General features: G+C 46.6%; 1 protein-coding gene across 1 annotated transcript in view; it reads right to left on the bottom strand.

Annotated features, from left to right (window-relative positions):
- IGF2R (insulin like growth factor 2 receptor) overlaps positions 1-15,983 on the bottom strand; it is a 1,674,612-nt gene that overhangs the window by 1,196,653 nt on the left and 461,976 nt on the right. Inside the window, exons 15-16 of the mRNA XM_085611652.1 lie at positions 4,310-4,451; positions 3,019-3,196 (exon numbers count right to left, since the gene is read on the bottom strand). Of these exons, the coding sequence (XP_085467778.1) occupies positions 3,019-3,196; positions 4,310-4,451 (320 nt within the window). The remainder of the gene's footprint in view (positions 1-3,018; positions 3,197-4,309; positions 4,452-15,983) is intronic.

Here is a 15,983-nt window from a genome sequence, read left to right as displayed (position 1 = left end):
GTGTCTGTATCCTTCTTCATTTTTTCAAGGGATACATCTACATTGGGTCCAAATAGGTGTTGCTCATCAAAAGACTGATTGAGTATAGAACTCTGTACCTCTAGTTTAAAACCTGATTTACGTAACCAGGCATGCCTGCGCAAAAGGACACTGGTATTGATTGCCCTTGAGGCGGTGTCTGCTGCATCTAGGGCACAGCGAATGAAGGGGTTAGTGATGGTCTTACCCTCTTGAATTAGTTCACTGGCCCTATTTTTTATTTGTCAGGGAGGTGTTGCATTATGGACTTGAGTTCGTCATAATGTGCCCGGTCATATCTGCCTAGGAGCGCTTGGGTGTTAGCAATGCACCAAATATCTGCTGCCTGGGACGCTGTGCGCTTGCCAGAGGCGTCTAAGAGTTTCGATTCCTTGTCTGGTGGTGGTGCGTCACCTGACGTTTGGGAATTTGCCCCCTTCCTGGCATTAGAGACTACTAGGGAGTCTAGTGGTGCGGGGCCCTTAATGTATACTGGGTCAGTAGGGGCAGCCTTGTATTCCTTTTCTATTCTTGGGTTGATGACCCGAGCACTAACGGGGTCCTTAAAGATCTCTGGTGCGTGCTTAATGACCCCTTTAAGCATGGGCAGTGTTGAGGTAGACCTTTGTGTGGTGTCAAAAGTATCCATTAGAAAATCCTCCTCTACTGGATCTGTATGTAGGGCTACCCCGTGGTATTGGGCAGCTCTTTGAAGGAGCTGGTTGAATCAGATATTGTCCTCTGGGTGGGGTGGGGGGGGGGAGGGGGAGGGGTCCTGGAGGGATAAATATCATTCTGTGGGGTGTAAGGGACATCTGGGACACTGTAATCATCCCAGGGGTTAGGGGATCCAGTAGGAGTAGGGTCCCCAAGGGGTTGATCTTCCGCATCTCCCCCTGCCTCATCTGAGGTGTTGTCATGTCGGAACAGGAAGTGTACATGGCGGGGGACATGGAGCCTCAGGCCCTCTGCGATCATTGCTGATGTCTTTTCCATTGCTTTGTGCTAGTTTGTTTTAGACCTCGGGATGCTTAATGGCTAAATTTAACAGGGGTTTGTGCGGGCACGCTGTCAGAGGGGGGGGGGGGGGGGGGGGGGGGGGTGGGGGTAGAGAGGGAGGAGGGGGGGGGGAGTTAGGGTAGTAAAAGTTGAAGAACTGGCTTCTCCTAAGTGCATTGCTGATTGGGCCTCATATAAGAGGCTACTGTATGTAACTGTGAGTTATTGATAAGGCGGTTGGAAAACTCAATAAAATACTTTAACAAAAAAAATCTGAGGCGTTGTCATAGTCATCATCATCATCTATTGGGGTAGGTGATGGTGTGGGAGAGTGGTGTGGTGGGAGAGGAGGAGGAGGAAGATGAGAAGGAACCCTTAATGGAGAGGTAGCAAAGTCTTTCTTCTTTGGTGGTGGTGCAGGCGCAGGCATGTTTAGTGGTCTTTTCTTGATGCTGAGCATTAAATGACCAGTCTTGGGGTCCTTCATTAGAGTCTTTTGGGCAGGATCTGGTCAAAACAGTTCTTCTCTGGGAGACGGATCCTTCGGAGCCGAGGGCTTCGGAGCCGTAAGTTTTTTGGGTGTAGACTCGGTAGTGGTTCTAGGCTTGGAAGTGTCATTATGAGTTGGAACCGGTTGCTGTTTTTTTGGTTCCGAGGTCTTCGGTTTGGAAGTATCGGGGCCTTGCGACGGGCGTTTTTTAGTCGGCTCCGAGGGTGTTGTCGGTGCTGAGGAACTGGTGCTAGCCTTCGACGCAGAGTGCTTCGATGTGGGAGCAGCGGTCGGCGTGGAGGAGGACGATGACGCTTTTTTCTTCGGTGCCAGATGTTCGGTACAGAGGGTAGGCTGACTCGAGCCAGAGTCGCTAAGAGGCTTACTAGGCTTCTTTACCGGGCCCGAAGGCGGGGCATGGGAAGCAGTGTCACGGCGTGCACCTGGGCTCGAAGGTGGAGGTGGTACCGAAGCCTTTTTGGACAGTGTCGAGGGGGTGGGTGGGTCGGGGTCGACGTCTGTACTTACAGCCCTTTGATCTGGAGTCATGTCTTCGACGTCGGAATCATCTGCTTCGGAGGCGCTGATGGCTTCCTCGACTCGACCCTGCTCCGGAACATAGACGCCATCTTGAAAGATGTCATCAGGGATCGAAGATGATGAGCGCGCCATTGTCCTTCGAGCTTGTCAGTCCCGGATGGTCTTTTTGGAGCAGAAGGAAGCACAAGCTGGACAGTCTCTGGCCTCGTGCTCCGGTGAGAGGCAGAGGTTGCAAACCTCATGTAGGTCAGTGTGGGGAAACTTCGACCCACATAGAGGACACTTTTTAAACTGCGTCCTTTCCATGAGCCGGAGATGAGGCCGGGTAGGCCCGAAGGCCTTTGTCGACGACCGGAATCGAAGACTTCTAAGTTGAAGGGTCGCGTGTGGCTGGAAACGCGATCGAAAACAATACCGTCGAGATGGGAAGGATTGCGCGTCGAAAGAGAAAACCGTTAACGGTTCCGAACTGGAACGCGAGAACACATCCGAGCCCGATGGCGGAAAAAACTATCTGAGGATGGAGCCGAACCCCATGCGCACTATGATCCAAAGGAGGAGTCACATACCTCGTGACTTCCAAAGACTTTCCATGAGGAAAACCACTGCAAACATCCGAGCCCAACATCAGATGGCGATCTATGCACAGTGTGTAATCTGCAGCTCATATGCCTCGAACATATTATTTAGCATGACATTTACTACAAAAAATACTACATGTACCACAATATATAACAAAGGAAATGAAGTGATGGGAGATGACAGAGAACTTTCAAAATGTATATATAGTCACTGATGGCTCCATCATTCCTAACCAAGCAGATAGCATTTAAAAATGCACTTAATTCGATTTTTCATCTCATGGAGAATAAGAAAATAAACACATTCATCAAGGCAAACATGAAATGACCATGCAACAAGGAGAGGTGTATTGTTCAGCTCATTAAAAGAGCAACACAGTGAGTTTTTACCTGGAACTCAGGTTGTCCGTCTCCAGCATCCCTATCACATAGGAATGTTAAAAGGGAAGATCGAGGTGTATGTGTTGGGTTGTTGTACGGAGTGCCACCTGTATAATTTAGCTGAATTATCCCATCATAATAGGAAAGCTTAGAATTGAACATTCCCAGATTCCACATGTTGGTTCCACTAAAATAGATGTAACACAAAACTCATAAAATAAAATGTACAGTTGGAATTTCCACAGGTACATAGGCACAGGCACATAACACTATTTATAACAATTGCATTTCAGAACTATACAGATAAAAAAGCAATACTTACAAAATCACTTAAAAATAGTGCATTTCTATTTAGACTATGAAAGGTGGAATTGATATTTTTTTAAGTGTTGTGCTGGTTGCAACTTCTGCAATTTACACCAAGACTACTTCTTCAAAGGAAAACAGCCACTCGAGTGTGAACTATCCTGCTGGTTAAGCTGCAATTAAATGGCAAAAACAGGCAATTCTTTGTACAAATGAAAAAGCGGAGGCTAGTGGGCTTCTACATATATGGGTGTCTGTATACCTGCTTGCAAGGCTTTTTGAGGTTTTCCTGTAGGGCAGCTCACCATAATCAGATTCAGATACTGAGACATTTGGAAACTGGATATAATAAATAAAAATAAAAAAAACAAACACTTACTGTACTGGCTTGTCTCCTGAATCTGTGACCGGGCTAGTGAGCTTCAGAAAGAGACAGTGAACTTCAAGGAAGACTAACATTTAAGGTTGCCACAAGTGTGAGGAATTCCCAAATATACTATTATTATTTATCAGCCACAATAAAAAACCAATACTCCAGGGTTTGAAATTTATCATGTCCAATAAATACTTGCTGTCACACCTTTTCCCCATGCAAATGGATAACATGCAGAATCTGTTGCTTTCTGAACCAAAATCTTCATACACTGGTGTTTACTGGGCATTTTAGGGGCAGCGGCAATTATCACGAACACTAAATCCGTAGTTCTGATCTCTGCAAAAACATCTGTTTGTGCAGACTTCCAAAGATGGTCTCACGTGAAGGCCTTAATAAATTTAAAAGCAGCATAAATACCAAGGTGTTTGGGGCATTTCTAATCCAGACATAAAAATTATCAATAGCAACTAGGATGCTCTGTGCCCATGAATGCATTTTCCTCAATGAACTCTACTGAGCACGAGACACGTCCTTCACTCAGACCAACAAGGCATCTCAGGCCAAACTTTAGTACAGTTAGACCAAAGAGCTTAACAGTGGCAATATTGGTATACTTGCCTTCTTTCTTTCTGACAGGCTCCAGAATTGCCAGTACACATGGACACATTGCCACACACGTTGAGAAAAAATTCATATTGAGTTGTGTTCACTTGGTAGGACCCCTGTTTCAAGGTCAGGGGTGACAGGTCAAATGAAAATCCTATAAACAATAGAAGAAATGAATCATACTAGTTCTAATACACACAATCATATTATAAAAGCCTACATTACTTTCAGCAAACGTGACAGGCTTTCTGAAAATAGGCCACATCAGCGATTCATAACGAAAACTTAAAATGGCAGTACACTTTCCGCAGGGCAAAATGCAAGAAAATGATTATACAGTACATGAGACAATAGTTTTGCTGCTTAAAAGATGCATATGCTGTGCATTATACTGCCATCTAAGGTCCTGTCCAACAGGTCTCCAGAAAACCGAAGTTTTCTTTCTCAGCATCAATAAGGAATATGCTACTTACCAGTATGCATCTGTTCTTGGTATGTAGAGCTGCAGATATATACACTGTGCATAGATCGCCATCTGGTGTTGGGCCCGGATGTTTGCAGTTTGTTTTTCCTCTTGGACAGTCTTTGGAAGTCACGAGTTCGGTGACTCCTCCTTCGGTCCGTACTGCGCATGGGCTTCGGCTCCATCCTCAGATTGTTTTTCGCCAGCAGGGAAAAGATGGAGCGTAGTGATAATAGTGAAGAAACCCATGTGTGTTGTATCTAAATAAGATAGCCTGGAACGGATACAGGTAGCCAGGGAGGCGGGTGGGCGTGTATAGATCTGCAGCTCTACATGCCAAGAACAGATGCATACTGGTAAGTAGCATATTCCGTTCGAGGCATATGAGCTGCAGATTATACACTGTGCATAGATTATATAGCAGTACCCAACCCTAGCAGCGACCACCGGTATCCGTTGCAGTAGTTTGAAACAGTGTCTTTAGTACAGCCTGGCCCACACTAGCTTGTTATTTGGAGTGCACATCTACACAGTAATGTTTTGTGAAGGTGTGCGGTGTTGACCATGTGGCTGCTTTGCAGATGTCATCTAAGGGTATGTTCCCTAGAAAAGCCATAGAAGCCCTATCTTTCTTGTAGAGTGGGCTTTAGGTAGAACAGATAATGTTCTTTTTGCTTTGTGATAGCAAATATGTATGCACTTTACAATCCACCTAGCTATCCCTGATTTTGAGATGGGGTTGCCTTTATGCGGTGGAGAGAAGGAGACGAACAACTGTTTAGTCTTTCTGAAAGGTTGCGTTCTTTGTATGTAGTACAGTAAAGCCCTTTTAACATCAAGTGTATGTAGAGCCCTTTCCGCAACAGATTGAGGTTGCGAGAAAAAAAACCGGTAATTCCACCGATTGATTAAGATGGAAGGGGGAAATGACCTTGAGCAGAAATTTTGGATTTGTGGGAAGTATCACCTTGCTGTGATGTATCTGTAAAAAGGGAACGGGGCTCCGCCGGCCGAACACACAATCCGGACACCAATCCGCCTAAAGCCTTCATATCTAAGCAATAAATCTGCGGCGGGGAGTGCCTACGCGCTGAGGATCTGGAGGAAGCCATCGCGACTGAGATCGGCGGCGGCGATCGGACGCGGTGACCTTCGCTGCATCGGCGGCCTGCGTCCGTCTCGCTGGGCGGACGGGGAAAGTACTTGAGTCCCCGGTTGCGGGCCTGTGACCCAGCAGGCGGAGCTGCGCAGCCCCGAGGAAGCGCAGGGGCGGGACTGGCCCGCCGTGTGTGGCGGGGTCGCTGAAGCAGACCATCCGGCTGACCGTCAGCCTGCAGGCAAGCACTGGCGGTGGTGAGGCAGGTGGTGAAGTGCGCTGCGTGCTGCTGAGGCCCTGAGAGTGAGGAAGAGCGCCCTGGCGCACTGTGTTCGCTGCCATACACGCCACCATGGAGAGGAATGACTGCAGGGCCCTGGAGGAGTGCACCGATCTGCATATATATAGCACCTGACTGCATGCCTGCAACTGTGAATATCCTGGGAAGCAGAAGATTGGGGACAGGTGTTACAGCGCGGTGAATGCGGTGCCAGATTGGAGTGCCCTGCCCAGGGTGTCTATCCTGATACTGCGCTGACGCTGCGCATACAGCTAGGGCGAGGACGCCGCCATAGGCCTACGAATAGTGCGTGCTGGTGAATCGCTGGGCTTGACCGGCTTGCACAAGACTCCCTTCACGACGGGGGGCTGTGGGGGCGGCCCACGTCGGGCGAGAATTCAGACACGTGCCAGCCACACCGATCTGAGCGAGGGCGAAACACAGAAGTGGCCAATTGGTAGCCCCCCCACCCTGGTGCCCCCCCAAAGTGTCTCCCCTGAACCCTCATGGGGAAGTCGGATGCCAAGCAGCAGAAGCTGCACTTTGAACGACGCACTGCCCGGAGCGCTGAGAGGGCACGGATGTCTCAGACAGTGGTCCCTGAAACACAGATGGAGCCCACGCCAGAGGACGACGTCAGGAGTATGTTTCGCGACCTCAAGGGCTGCCTCAAAGAAATAGACACTAAATTGGACTCCATGGCACAGCGTATTGACGGCATATCCCACAGAGTTGATCAACACGAGGAGCGACTGGCGGCAGCGGAGACGCGAATTGCGGAATGTGAGGAGGGACAACGCGACACCCGAGAAAAACTGCTGCGCATGGACAAGGTCCTGGAAGTAATACGTGGGCGCAACGAGGATTTGGAAGCCCGCTCCCGTAGAAATAACATACGCATTATTGGGATTGCGGAATCCACCAATATTGGCAATATGGAGCACTTCGTGGAAGGTATGTTTCGTGAATTGTTTGGGACGGACCTGTCGGCCATGTTCCTGGACGAGCGCGCGCATCGGACGCTGGGTCCGCGCCCAGTACCGGGAGCGCCACCTCGCCCGATTCTGGCCAGAGTTCTGAATTACAGAGACAGAGATACGATCTTGAGGTTATCCCGTGAAAAAGGAGACTTAACCTTCCAAAACATGGCTATCTCCTTATACCCTGACTTTACGCAAGCTGTGCAGTCTGCACGGCGCGAGTTCCTGCCGGCCAAAAAGATCTTCCAAAAAGTGGGGACCAAGTATGCCATGCTGTACCCTGCCAAGCTGAGGGTTCAGATCAAGGGGAAACCGGTGATCTTCACGGAGGCGAAGGAGGCGCAAAAATTTGCACGACAGACTGAACGATCGCATCGGGAACTGCACGATGGCCGGGGGACCCCCCCCGTCTGGCCAGCTAAGTGACATTGAATAGTCAAGCGTGCAGATACGAGGACTATGGCCATTTGCAGCGCTGCATGCCGCCCTGCGGATTCTCAGTTCAGCATACGCCATTTTCATTCCCAGTGTTGGCCTGCGACCTGGAGTTGGCAATGAACACGGACCTGGGCTGACGGGGATGGTTAGCCATGGGGCGGACTCTGATATCGCTTTGTAGCCGTGTACCAATGTTGTGATGGATGCTACGCGGGGCATGACCTGCTGAACCTAGACGGATTGTGAAATGTAGAAGGCAGAAATGTTCGGCCACCCTGTCACTTACAGACGGGGGAGTGTGCCGGTAACCCCACGCCCTCAAAGGGATGATTCCCATGGTACTGTTACAGGAGAGTTTTTGTTGGGTTTGTTTGAGGGGGGGTGATGAATCTCAACCTGATTGGGGGGTTGTAGTGGGAGGAGAGGGGGTATATTTTTTGTTGCTTTCTTGTTGATGTACTGCAGCATTCGCTTCCACAACTTATTGACGGAGCGGCGTTGTCCCCTTGAGGAAATATGATTTTTTATGGTCAATTGTGTCCCCTATCTAGACCCCAACGGCTCCGTGTACATGCTACAAGTACATGTATGTTCCCTCCAGTTCCAGCTATGAAGACGCAAGTACATGTGCGTCCAACGTTAACATGTCCTCTTTCAAATCCGCCATGAATGGGTCGAATATTCCATTCCTAAGTATGATTGGCCACCGACTTTATATGGTATACTTTTCACGTTTTCCAGCTCTGGCAAGGTAGGCCCTGAATTCTGCCATCGAGCTTTTTCCTGCTTCTGTCTCTGAAATGCTCCAGCCTGGACCTGCATCTGTATCCATGAACTTTGTCTTACTTCCTGCGCGGCTAACGGTGCCTGACGCGGCCTGTTGCCTGCCAAAAACTGTATTCAGCCTTCAAGTTATCTGCTCCGCTCCTCATCCAATGCATTCCTGTCTAGTAGTTTAGGTAAACATCCTTCCAGCTACCGAGCAAAGGGCCCGGCCTTACTGTCTCCATGCAAGTAATTCATGACTCTCGTTACCATGGTAGGCCCATGCCCCCTCGCATCCCATGTAGACACTTAGACGCTTGTACACGCACTAACAGTCAGTATAGAATAGGATTTGTCCGCGAAGACCTTTCCTTCTAGATAATATAGTTCCTTAAACACAAGATATTAGATATGATTTAGGCCTAGGTTGTCCTGACACCCCAGACTTCTGTCTCCTCATGTAGGGCTAAATGTCAAGTTCCCTTCACCCCCTAGTTACACGTCAATCACACGTCATGCGGCTGCGTGCGCATCTCTACCAAACATTTTTGCTGACACTGCAGGATTCTCTTATGGATCCACCCACCTGTGACATCATTTTAATGACGTTTCTAGTATACGCCCTCATGCACGCCTATTACGCCTTTTTCATTACGTATGTGTATTCTTATCTGTATTATCAGCTGTTACGCCTCCTGCATCTGTCTTAATGTAATGCATTTCATATATATACTGTTGCTTGTCAATGTATTGCTGATCCCTTCCTGAACCTTCGTGGTGACGAAACTCGATTGCCTGGTTCGAACCATCATTCCTTTGTAAGGAATAAATACCCTATTATACCCTCGAATACCACGGATCCTGCCTCTTATTTTACTGAGTTATTCTTATTGAATTTTACCGCATAAAAAATAGTACAGGTAATTTAAATATTTACCACATAAATTGGCGCCCGAATAGGGACACCTCTCACACCCCACGCGCCGGAGGTGCGTTGCAGACCCGGTCTCCTGCCACAGCCGGACGGACAATTACGCGTACCCGCAGGATTTCCTGTATCTCCCTCAGGCCAACGGGGGCGACTGAGGCTGCGATCAACACCCAGACGAGGCGGTGAGGAGTGCGGAGAATCCCGACCAGAGCCTAGCTGAGAGAGCAAGATCCGAGGTATACAGAGGCCCACCAGATTCCGAAGTTCCGAAGTATCTAAGTCACGAGTCGAGTCCAGTCCAGTTTGGTCTAGTCCAGTCCAGACTTCCGAGGCCTTCCGTTCCGTGCTTCCCGGTGAGTACCGTTGCTGAGGACGCATCTAGACGTGCACATTAGCTTGTGCCGGTCAAGACGGGTCTGGGTACACAGACCTGGTCTGCACTGTTTTAGCAGTGTATCTGTACTGTTTAGCAGTACATACAGTATATTTAGAATTATGCAATTAACTAGTTTTATTCTAATTGTTATTGTTCGTTCTAAATGTTTTGATATGTTTTAAATGTCGTGGTATGAGTGATTGTTCGATCTTCATTATTGTGTTTATTGTAAGAATTAAGTAAGTAAGAATTAAGTAGCAAGGTTCAAGATGCCGTTATTTTCAAAATTAAGACAGATAAAAACTAGAAAAGGGATACTCGAGGAAGCTGTTCCCATCCCACCTAGGGACACTCCAGGGTACTTTATGTACCATAAACATGGCCTAGATGCCGTATTATATCTTGATCTATGGGTGGACTACACCAAGGATTTAGCAGAGAGTCAGAGATGGCCCGCTGCTGGAACATGGGATGCAGATTGCATCATGAGAATAGAAGAAGCGTTATGGAAAAAGAAAGCCAGACAGTCACAGAAAGATGCCATTGAACTATGGCGTAAAGAATCGCATAGGCGCACAGAGAAAGCGCTCAGACAGGAAGAGAAAAGTAGGGAAGATTCAGAAAAGGCCCGAAAAAACATATTAATTGACGAAGGTACCCGAGTAAAATCAGAACAAGTAGACAGACAACGAAACACTCTTATGAATGGTATGTATCCTCTTCTGGCCGAGGGTTTGCCTAAGGCCACTCCGGAAATACCGAAAGATCTGCCACCTCCGTTACTCCCGATTAAAGTACATCCCAAAACCGCAAAAGACATTTTCCTTTCTTCCTATTTAGACGATGTAGCTCCCGAATATGTAAATGTTCCACCACACGCACCACCTGTCGATGGTGCTCAACCTCAAGATCATCCTCCCCCAACTCCGCAACAACAAACTCCTCCTCACATTCCAACAGTTTCATCTGTTTCTACCACTTTTCCTACATCTACCGTCTCTACCTTACATTCAACGAATCCTTTCGCGCCTAGCACCTCAGAAGGTGCAACACGAGGTGCGACAGCGATTTTTTCCACGCCACCGCAAGGAAATAAATTGTCCTTTAGAGATCTAGCATACCAACATACACCTCAAACAGCAAGATCCGATAGGTTTAAGGAACATCTTGTGGATTGTAGATATGATCCAGTGCCCGGTAAAAATGACAGAATGCTGCTGTCATCACTACGTATACGACGAGCGTCCACATATTTAATGACACTACCAGGAATGGTTGCTCATCTGGACAATATATATCACTTTGTCCAATCAGGACAAGGCCCTGAAAGTATTGACAAGGCCATGGAATACCAGAAAGTAGATATACAGAAACTACTGTTAAGCTTCCTCATAAACTGCTTGATCAGAAGCAGAGATAGGCCTGAGGTAGATCAGGATGAAATGCAACTGCTTACCAGATGGGGTCAGAATATATCAGAAGGGAAACATGATAAACAGAAGTGTATAGTAGCTATGTGCCGAAAGATCAGAAAAGAAATCGAACGAATACATGAAAACAGAGTAGAAGCAGATAAAACTGAATCAGAGGGAGAGGAGGAGGAAGAATCAGAAATGTCCACGGGACAATTAGAAACGATAGCTTATGTAGGTAGGGGAAGATCTTGTAACAATACCAGATACTTTAATGATCCAATACGTCCGATACGTCCAGAATGTAACAGACATTTTCAAGCCCCTATGTTAAATACGAGGTCCCCATAACACCTATTCCAGGCTGCTGATAAATTACTCCGAGACCGAAGGGGGTATCATGTGCTCGATTCTATGGATGAACAAGAATTAGCCAGGTCAGCAGTACAATGGGCTGACAGTTCTGAAAAATACAGTGATGATGCGCTAGCACACACGTTTCTGAATCTTACCCCAGACGAACAGCGTTTAGCTGGTATATACATGATACAACACCTCCTTATATTGTATAGAAGCCAACACTCCGATCCTGGTCCCCTACCTGATATACTGATAGAATTACTCACGAATAAATGGAGAGGTTCAGGTACTGATTTAATTAAAGAAATTCTAGAATATCGACACCAGTACATTGTTTTTGTATGCCCAGAACATGTTTCAGTTCCCACCGTGGAAAGAAAAACGTATCACATAGACAGACAGAACCCATTACGCGAAGTACAACCAGTCAGAAATGATGACAATACGTTTAGACGCGTGTTTGTATACACGCCCATAACCAAAATAGAACTATTGGAAATGAAAAAATTAGTGCCTAGCCATGACAAAGATCCAGCAGGTTTTCACCGTGAATTAAAAGACATGTTACTCATGGGTGATTATACCTATCCTGACATTATGAAAATATTGAAAGTATTATTGCCTGCCGGTATTTATGAGAAACTCAAGGAAAAAGAATGGGAGGTGGGAGACCAAAAGATTGATTGGACCGCATTGGAAACTGAAGAAAATAGCAGAACTGCAGGCGTAGGGCTTGGGGCCAAAACAAAAGCATTGCCAGGGCTATTGGTACAAGTATTGCCACGTTTATTAACTACGAAAAAGGAAGATTGGGGAGCAATCTCAGCTTGTAAACAGAAACCCGATGAAGACACTAGTGATTTTTATTCCCGATTTGAAAAATGCTTTGGTATTAATAGCGGCTTGAAAGCAAATAGTGAGTCATACCCACACCTTTTTGTAACAAAACTAGTCGAGAATTCCCTGCCGCAGGTTAAAAACAGAGTATTGAAAGTTGAGAGCACTTGGCAAGCTAACACTCCTTCACAAATGTTGCAAATGTTACAGTATCACCAGAATAGAATTAGAGAAGAACAAGAACACGAAACAAGGCGTATGAAAGACACGAAAATGAAAATGCTTGTCGCTCAGTCAGTTCCAGCTGACGGTCATAAAAAGGGTACGGCAAGTAACTCAGCGGTTCCCGTTAAAGGGACATGCAACTATTGTAAACAGCCAGGTCATCATGTAAACGATTGTGCAGTTCTAAAACATAATATCTCCACGGGTAGAACCAAGGAGAGACCACGTCCGCCTAGACAGGATCAGATCCAACAACAAGTACCTCAGAATATACAGCCTATGCCAGCTGCACAACAGACCGCACCACAACCACAACAACAGCCACAGCCTATTGCTGCAACACAAAACACGACACAACAGATGTACCAGTATGCACAAAATGACTATCCAGAGTATCAGCGCTACACATGAAATAGCCTAGAGAGTGAAGTTGGCTTACCCCTTATTGAGGTTCCTGTAGACCAAGAGGGTCCCTATGTACAGAGTCAAGTATTAGGGAAAGACAGAAAGTTTCTACTCGATACAGGGGCAAGCAGAACAACTATAAGTCACAACGAAGTCCCAGGGGCACCCCTCTCAGGCTCACAAAATATTTCCCTTGGTTTTTCAGGAAAGCCCACTATTAACGAAGTATCGCAACCACTTGCATTTAGTCGGTCCATTAACACGGACTACAGATCTATTGCTTACGAAATCTTGCCCAGAAAACTTGTTAGGTATAAAAACATTGAAAGCTCTAGGAGCTATAATATGTTGTTCTCCGGACGGAGTACGACTATTTTTGCGTGACTTTAAAGGTCACTACGTGTCTAGAGACATGGATCACCGGTTACAGAATCTACCTGCACATTTATGGGCGCAAGGCCCCACTGATGTAGGTTGTATGCACATTACACCATATCGAGTCACACTCAAAACAGGAGTGGTACTACCACGAATGCGACAATACAAGTTACCGCCAGATGCTGCAGTGGCTTTACTGCAAATCATTGACGAGCTCATTGCACAAGGAGTGGTTGTAGAAACCGACTCCAATATATGTAATTCTCCGATTATTCCGATTCTTAAACGAACTGATCCAAAAGCACCCCCAGTATATCGATTAGTTATTGATCTGCGCGAATTGAACAAATGCATTGTACCACAATACCCCGTGGTCCCAGATATCTCTTCATTACTGACAGCTATTGATTCAGAGGCAACGTTCTTTACTGTAATTGACCTCAAGAACGCCTTCTTCAGCGTCCCAATAGATCCGGAAAGCCAATATTTGTTCGGATTCAGTTTAAATGGACGAAGTTTTAAATTCGCACGCGCACCTCAAGGATTTACAGAAAGTCCTAGCATCTACAGCCAAGCACTGAAAAGACAACTTGACAGTATCCACATGCCTGCTAACACTGCACTGCTTCAGTATGTCGATGATCTGCTGATCACCGCCCGAAGCGAACCCGAATGTGAAAAAGCATCACTGACGGTTTTACATTTCTTAGCCGACAAGGGGCACAAGGTGTCCCCTTCAAAGCTGCAATTTTGTGCCCAGCAAGTTGTGTACCTAGGGCACTTGCTGTCCAAATGGGGGAGACAGCTCACACCTGACCGCATCCAGTTAATTGTAAACATGCCACCACCCAAGACACAAAAGGAGGTACGGGCCTTCATAGGCCTCACTTCATACTGTAGGCAGTGGATCCCCCAATATGCATTTTTAGCAAAACCACTCATTCAGTTGACAACACAGGAGGCAGCGACATCGACTGTCCTCCCTTGGACTCCAGAACATACACAAGCTTTTGAAGACTTAAAGAAAGCTTTATGCCAAGCACCTGTTTTAGCGACACCATGTTACAGTAAGCCTTTCACACTCTTTGTTACAGAACGTGAAGGTACTGCCTTGTCAGTACTCACGCAGGAACAAGCAGGATCACACAAGCCATGTGCTTACTTTTCTAGCACATTAGATCCCGTAGCTCAGGCTCTTCCTGCGTGTCTGAAATCAGTTGCAGCGACAGCTCTAGTGATTAGACAAAGCGATTCCATAGTATTAGGACATCAACTGACAGTACAAGTACCACACGCAGTAGAGGTTCTCTTGAATCGGACACAAACACAACACTTGACTATAGCACGACTGACTGGTTACGAATTGACATTGTTTCAGCCACACATAGAAATCAAACGTTGTAGTACATTAAATCCCGCCACACTTTTGCCTTTAAGTGGAACAGACCCACTGGCACATGATTGTATTGAAGTCATTGCTATTACGACGAAACCCAGACAAGACTTGACAGATGTCCCATTACCAGATCCAGACCTGACACTTTATGTAGATGGTTCATGTATGAGAACAAGTACAGGAAAGTTAGTAGCCGCTTATGCAGTCACGACAGACACCGAAGTCATTGAAACAAATTGTATCGACACATTATCAGCTCAAGCAGCAGAGCTTATCGCTCTGACACAAGCCTGTATTCAAGCCAAAAATAAGAAAGTCAACATATACACAGATTCACGTTATGCATTCGGAGTCGTCCATGACTTCGGCGTTCTTTGGCGCGAAAGAGGTCATTTAACTTCTCACGGTGCCAACATTCAACACGGTCCCCTCATTCAAGCTCTATTAGATGCAATACATCTACCTACTTCAATATCTATCAAGAAGTGCAAAGCCCATACAAAAGTCACCGATATTATTTCCCAGGGTAACGACCTAGCAGACCGAACAGCTAAGCAAACAGCACAGAATCAGACTCCTGCAACTGACCTGACAAAGACAATAGTTCCGACGCCGACACACTGCATGACAGTTAAGGATCCCGCCCTTGATGTAATTGACATACAGACACATGCTACACCAGAGGAAATAAAGAAATGGACCGAATTAGGAGGGATCCAGACAGATCAGGGATGGATGACGAAGGGAAAATCTATATGGTTTCTCCCCGACTCAATGGTTCAAGTTATCATTAACACAATACATAGTCCAGCACATCTAGGAGAAAAAGCCATGTTAGACAGTATTCAACACATTTGGTTCAACAAACACTTACGAGCTGCAGCCAAACAGAAAGTCCGAACTTGTATGATTTGTTGTCAGTTCAATCCAGGTAAAGGCGTACCTGTAGAGCAGGGTGGATTTCAACCTCCCGATCACCCTTTTGAAGTCCTCCAGATGGATTATATCCAGATGGAACGATGTCGAGGATTCAAATATGTCCTCGTAGTTGTATGCGCTCTTTCCCGGTGGACAGAGGCGTATCCCGTCTCAGATTACACTGCCCCGACTACTGCCAAACAGTTAGTTCGAGAATTCTTCCCACGGTATGGTATGCCCCGAGTCGTGTACTCAGATAACAGCCAACCGTTCTCATCCGAGCTAATGAAACACGTTTCACTTCTGTTAGGCTATCAATGGAAATTCCACTGTGTCCGACATCCCGAGGCAGCAGGTCTCGTGGAGCGTCATAATCAAACTCTGAAAATTAGATTGTCCAAAATCTGTAGAGACAAAGGTGTCGAC

Source organism: Triturus cristatus, chromosome 6 (genome assembly GCF_964204655.1).
Source record: "Triturus cristatus chromosome 6, aTriCri1.1, whole genome shotgun sequence".
In the NCBI taxonomy this organism is placed as follows: Eukaryota; Metazoa; Chordata; class Amphibia; order Caudata; family Salamandridae; genus Triturus; species Triturus cristatus.
Note: the sequence above shows the minus strand (reverse complement) of the source record. Positions and strands in the feature narration are given on the sequence as shown.